This window comes from Rattus rattus, chromosome 4 (assembly GCF_011064425.1).
Source record: "Rattus rattus isolate New Zealand chromosome 4, Rrattus_CSIRO_v1, whole genome shotgun sequence".
In the NCBI taxonomy this organism is placed as follows: Eukaryota; Metazoa; Chordata; class Mammalia; order Rodentia; family Muridae; genus Rattus; species Rattus rattus.
In genome coordinates this window covers 163405960-163412466 of record NC_046157.1, presented here as the reverse complement: position 1 = coordinate 163412466, position 6507 = coordinate 163405960, and the positions used below count along the sequence as shown (strand labels likewise).

General features: G+C 54.2%; 1 protein-coding gene across 2 annotated transcripts; it reads left to right on the top strand.

Annotated features, from left to right (window-relative positions):
• Positions 1 to 3681: 3681 nt before the first annotated feature.
• Hes6 (hes family bHLH transcription factor 6) lies at positions 3682 to 5413 on the top strand. 2 transcript variants are annotated; one of them, XM_032901636.1, is made up of 4 exons: positions 3682 to 3862; positions 3939 to 4025; positions 4105 to 4186; positions 4425 to 5413. In XM_032901636.1, the coding sequence occupies exons 1-4, from the start codon at positions 3782 to 3784 to the stop codon at positions 4847 to 4849; spliced, it is 675 nt and encodes a 224-aa protein (XP_032757527.1). In that variant the 5' UTR covers positions 3682 to 3781; the 3' UTR covers positions 4850 to 5413. The 2 variants fall into 2 exon arrangements, with proteins under 2 accessions (XP_032757527.1, XP_032757526.1); XM_032901635.1 differs by having other exon boundaries at positions 3685 to 4025.
• The last annotated feature ends 1094 nt before the right edge of the window (positions 5414 to 6507 follow it).

Sequence of the window (6507 nt, the reverse complement as noted above, 5' to 3'; positions counted from 1 at the left end):
CAGGACCTCATGCAAATTAAGCGTGTGTTCTACCATTGACCTATATATACCCTAGTACTGTATATATACTTAACATAGAACAATAAACCAAAAAGAATGACATTTCAAAAAACACTTTTAAGAACTTCAAAGATGCTACATTAGGAACTCTCTAGGCCCCAAGGCCAGCTCATTACTTCTCTTGCACAGTGGTCTTTGGTGGCTCACCTCCTATCTATGTGTCTCACATGCTCATCCTCCCTGGTCCATTCAAACCCTGCAGGAATTTCCCACAATGCAGATCTGGCCAGGCATCCCTGGATCCCTTTCTCTTGATGTCTTTTTATATGCATACGGTTGTTTAGCGAATTCACTGGACTGACCCTCAGCCTAGCATGACCCCCCCCCACCGCACTCACTTTCCCATTAACCCTGCCTTTGGCTGTTTGCCTGTGTGTTGGCCTCAGGGCTGATTGCAGAGAAATCAGATGAGTACCAGGCTAGAAAGGACACCGTTAGAATGTACCTACATAGATATCACTGGGGACCCAGGCCTCCTACCCTGGCCCTTCCTGATTGACAGCTTATAAGAGCTACTCTGAAGAGGCCTGCTTCCCTTTCCTCTCTCCAAACCAGGGTCCCAGGGACCTAGGCAGAGGGGCAACATGACACTGGGCCTCATGCTCTGCTTCTGAGTGCTCTGAACCTGTCTTCTGACTGTGAGCACTGGTGCGGTCTGGAACAAAGTTCTCATAGTAGGTAGGACTGTCTCACCGAGTTCCTTTGGAGGACTCTAATTGTGCTTTACTGCCCAAAGGACAGCCCCTCTCCTTTCTCTTCCAACCAAAAGGAAATTCTCTGAGTCTCCTGGGCAGATTGCCCACAAAGTGCTTGGAAGTCTGCAGGCCTGCTGCCGCCTTTGTCCCTCTGGGGATTTACAGCCTGTTATTTCTGCTACAAACTAGTCACTCTGTGGCCACTATGGCCCTGCCTAGACTCTGCTGGCCTCTGTTCCTGGCTGGGGGTGGGGAGTGGGAGTGGGGGATCAAAAGGCCCTAATGCTAAGGAAGTTGCACACAGGCAAACTTTGAAGGTAGGACATGGTCCAGGGGACAAATGGCAAGAACTAGTAGTTTATCTGAGGGAGATAGACAGGAGAAAGGGTTTCCTGAGCTCAAGATGGGGTGTGTAGTCAAGCTGCTGGGACTGGAAGTCTAGCCACCTGACCAATGGACTCACTAAAATAAACTGAAGCTTTGCAGATGAGACCTCAAGCAACAGCACACCCCCCAAAAAAAAAAAAAAAAAAAAAAACATGTCCTGACCCATGCCCTGCCTTATCTCTACTCTTTCCTTCCAAGGAGAATGCCTAATCACACTGAGCCCCCAAGTGCTTAGTTTTTCTCTCTCTCCATTCTAGACAGCACTCTGCAACATACCCCAACTCACACAGTGTTGGGCAAAACTTTGCTGTCCATGATTAATTGATTCTCAAACCTAGGAACAGACTAAGCTTACATTTCTCCTCGTGGGTACCTTTGTTTTCCCTGGAGTTCTTAGTTGGTTTTCATTGTTTGCTTGTACAGTTTGCCTTTTTTGAGTCTTCTTTGCCCCCTGCTTCTAACTCTCCAGTCAGGTATTCTACTGGTATTTTGAAGAGCCTTTTCTCAGAGCCCTTGTGTAGTACTAACAGGAGCTATCTCTTGGCCTTGCTCATTTGGATACAGGGAGAAGTACAACACAGTTTGTAAACTAGGAGCACACACACACACAGATACACACACAATACTACCGAAGGCTATTTTTGCCTACCTCAAAGTAATGGAAACTTAAAAGTAATCATTTTGTAATTTCCTTTACTACAAGCTGATTTCTAAACAGAAAAGTCACAAACCAGCTATGGCTGGGTCCACTGGGATCATTTCTATCCCCACCGAGGATTCTTACCAGGAAAAGTGGAGGACCCTCAGCAGCCTCTGGAGGGCGGTGGAAAAGAAGCAAACTTTTTAGCATGTTGGTAATATCCAAAACAGTCCTAGTAATAAGCTGGGGGACATGCCTGGGACCAGCACACAGAGCAACAATTCAGAGGCAAATGTGAGAGGGCAGGAGTGGGTCACCAGTAAGGTGACGCTGGAGACCTTCAAACTTCAAACTTCTCACCCAATTTATCCTACCTGAACTGAAGCCTTTGGAGGTTCCTCTGTAGTGGAGCCACAGGGAGTCTGCCAGACCCATCTTTAGGAGGGTAAGGGGTTTCCCTGCCCAACAGTCTTTGCCTGTCCTTTCTCTCCCTCAAAGGTCTTCCAGCCAGGCTGACTGAAGCACCAGCAGCACCAGTTACCAAGACCTGAATGGTGCCCAGGCAGCAACTGAAATGGTGCTTATTGGTGTCCAGGCCTAAGGATGAAGTCTGTAAAGGCTGGCTCTAAGGCAGCAGCAGAAGTCCAAGAAAGCTGGAGCAGGGCCAGAGGTTCCAAGGGCACTGCCGGGAGGGGGTGGGGGGGCGTGCGCACGAACGAACGAACACACACACACACACACACACGGCCCTCCCGCGGCAAGGCAGGGCCGGCAGATGGACCGCCGACGACGCGGGGCTTGGGCGTCTGGCGGACACAGGCGTGCCTGTTGCAGCCTGCGGGACAAAGCCAGCGAGACAAAGGCGCGGCCAACACCTGTCGCTCCTGGCCGGGCTGCCGCTTTTCCCGGCCGAAGCGGCTGCAGCTGCCAACTGTCACGGGCATCAAGTGACCGGGGCCAGACGGCAGCCTTTGGCCTGCAGGAACCAAGGATGGAAGGGGGGAGGAGCTGAGTGGGGGTGGGGGACACTAAGGGGACTCGCAGGGAAGGGATGTGAGCGTGGGCTTGAGGGACAGGGATATGTGAGACCACTGGATGGGGGTGCGGAGGGACTAGAGGGGAATAAGAGGAGCTTAGGCGGGTACGTGGTGATGAACTAGGAAGGAGAAGCTTGGGGGAAGGGGGCGGTTGGGGGTGGAGCTAGAATAGACAAGGTAGTGGTTGTGTGACTTAGAACACAGAGAAAGAGAGGTTCAGTAAGAACGACCGCGGACCTTGGAGTAAGAAAGTTATAGGTGTCCTCATAAGTTCAAAAACCACACTAGGATCCTGGTCCTACTGCTAAAATGGCCCCCACTTTCCCTGGACTTTGCATTCTCGCCACTGGTGACCCGAAGCTCCTTCCAGGTCCCGAGGGCATGGACTTGACTTTGGCAATGCCCTGACTGAAACCGGCTCTGGGACTGGAGTGCTTTTCTGGAGAGCACTTTTGGTGAACCAGGGGAAGCAAATGCGCCATAAGGATGGATGGGTGAAGGGGTGGGCGAAAGGGAGGAATGGATAGATGTACGGACCGAAGAATGTATAGCTAAGCCCGGGCTTACAGGCTGGAAGATCCGGGCTCAAAACTCGGCGGAGGGAAGTACAAGCACACCAGCAGGAGAGTAGCCGGAGGTCACTGCCCAGGAGTCCAACCCCTGAGTAAGTGGCAGGAGGTCGGACTGTGGGCTCCGCCCCGCCAGCTGCCAGAGCCCCCCTCACGCCCCCCGGAGCCTAACAAAGCCCGCGGCTCTCATTGGCTGTAGGCTGCCTCGCGGCTGGCCGCTCCGATCACGCACAGCCAATCGGTGCATTGACATGTAAATAAGTTGCTATAAAAGGGGCGGGGCCCCAGGGGCCGGAAGACTCGGGATTGCTAGTGAGGCCTCTGGGCTGCGACCCACCTCGCAGAGGGGTTTGCACTAAGGCGCTGGGCGCCTGGCTCCGGGCGCTGTGGACCATGGCTCCGCCCCAGGCGCCCAACAGGGACCGTGCAGGCCGGGAGGATGAGGACCGTTGGGAAGCACGGGGGGACCGCAAGGTGCGGACAGGGGCTGCGGGTGGATGGGCCTGCGGGAGGCTGCACGGGCCAGGGGCTCAGTAGCCGCTTCCCACAGGCCCGGAAGCCCCTGGTGGAGAAGAAGCGACGCGCGCGGATCAACGAGAGTCTTCAGGAGTTGCGGCTGCTCCTAGCCGGCACCGAGGTGCGGCGGAAAGAGTGCGGGGGGTCTTCAGGGTGCGCCCCGGACACAGCCGGACTCAACTCCTTTACCCTCTGCGCAGGTGCAGGCCAAGCTAGAGAACGCCGAGGTGCTGGAGCTGACTGTGCGACGCGTGCAGGGCGCTCTGCGAGGCCGGGCGCGCGGTGAGTGGCGGCGGGGATCGAGGGCGGGGGCGCTGACCGGGCATGCCTGCCATCCAAGAGCCGGACACGTCGGCTCCCGGAGCCTCGGTCCTGTACATGGTGAGGGCTCCCCCCAGACCAGGACACGCTAATGTGTCTCCTGGGTGAGCCCCGAACCCGCGGAGCGGATCGTCAGAACCACAGTAGTCACTGCTCACAGTGCGGGATGCCGCTCTCTTCTTCCCACCCTCCTGCACAGAGCGGGAGCAGCTGCAGGCTGAAGCAAGCGAGCGCTTCGCTGCTGGCTACATCCAATGCATGCATGAGGTGCACACGTTCGTGTCCACGTGCCAAGCCATCGATGCCACTGTCTCAGCTGAACTCCTGAACCACCTGCTAGAGTCCATGCCGCTGCGCGAGGGTAGCAGCTTTCGGGATCTGCTGGGGGACTCCCTAGCTGGGCTGCCTGGAGGCTCTGGGAGGAGCAGCTGGCCTCCAGGAGGGTCCCCAGAGTCCCCATTGTCCAGTCCCCCAGGTCCCGGGGACGACCTGTGTTCTGACCTAGAGGAGATCCCGGAGGCTGAACTAAACCGGGTGCCTGCCGAGGGGCCAGATTTGGTGCCCACATCCTTAGGCAGCCTGACCTCAGCTCGCCGGGCCCAGAGTGTGTGGAGACCTTGGTGACCAACACTTACCAGGGACCTGTGAATGGTGGGTGGGCTGCCATCCTTAAGTTTGCTTCCTTCTTGGCTATCAGATGAGGTGGAGATAGCCCAGGATAACCCCCAGATATGCCTTCCCCACTGTCCAATGAATGGATGGCTTGTATGGTAACCCTGATGACCAGCCCCTGCAGGTCCCTAGCACTATTTTGTGAGGGAATCAATTTCATGGACCCTAGAGCTCTGGATGGGGGCCGGGGTGGGGGTGGGGGAGGACACTACAGAAAGAAGGGAGACTCCTGTAGAGCTACCAGGACTCCCTCATGTTCACCTTTCCCTAGGATCTAGGGCAGAAGTGGCCAATCTTGAGGCTGAGCATGAGTGTCCTGGGCAGGGACACACAGGCCATAGCAGTCCTGACCTGAATAGAAGTTCAGATTTGCTACTCTGGCTAGGAGACCAGGAGAGGCAAGCATATTCCGCAGTCACTGAGAGGTGCTCCCTGTTTGTAACAGTTGCGTGTGTGAATGTGGTTGCCGTCGGATGTTCCAATTGAATTAAATAAAGAACTCTGGAGTTAGTCGCCCCTGGTGTGCCGTCGTTGATGTGTCAGATGTGTGACTGTTCAACTGCATCCAACACTAAGTGCATTCGTGTGGCCCCACTTGCTGGCCGGGTCCTCAGGGCTCCCCCACTTGCCTGGGAGTATGTGTCCTAGACGATTCCACTAGCATGGGGTTTGTCTCCAGGGTAACTAAGCCACAGGGAGATGGCCTGTCCTTGTACTGTTCTCTCCTGAGCTCCCAGGACTACCATTGGTGACTAGTTGCTAGTTCTTTGCCTTGGAAGTGTCTTTCAAAGTCTTGGCCTCAGGTTCATGAGTGTGGTGCAGATGTCAATCTTTCTCAGGGTGCCATTTTTTTTTCCTTTTTAAAAATATTGTATGTGCGTATAGGCATGTATAAGAAAGTCAGAGGATAACTTGGGGGTTGGTTTTCCACGATCAAACTTGGGTCCTCAGGTTGTTTGGGAAGCCTGTTTACTAGCTGAGCCAACTGGTGGACCCACTTGTCACTTTTCTTGGTAGGCATTTCCCCTGGTGCCACTGTAAAGACAGGGGGTGCTTGCTGTGAAAGTGCCTTGGGCCTGAGGTTGGGCTAGACCCTGGAGGTCAGACTCCTCGAGAATTTGATAGGATGGGCATGTAGTATAGATAGATACCCATAGTCAGTTGGCAGCAATCCCTGGTACCATTAGAGAGCCCCCTTCCCTCCAAGAGCCCAAAGCAGATGGTTTTCATGAGGCTGCAAGCAGGCAGACTGACACGTGACACTTTAGATGTCACACTTTAAGATGACAATCTTAAAGATGCCTTTGAGAATGTCTTTCTCAAAAGTTTCAGGTCCCCCAGTGTGTCAGCATTTTGGGGTTCATCTTTATGCCAGGTTAGAAATCTATGCAACTCAATCTTAGCATTGGGATTGAGCTGTGGGCAGCCGAGGGAATGGAAACATCATTCCTGGGGTTATTTTCTTCACCCCTAACTAGTGTAGAGTTCCAGAGGGACACCTAATGGTCCCTCTTGTGTGACTTCTGTCACTATCTAGAGGCCAAAGCACTAAAGCTCCGATGCCTCCATCGAGAGCGTTAGCCAGGGACTGCTTGAAGGAGCATCCCGCT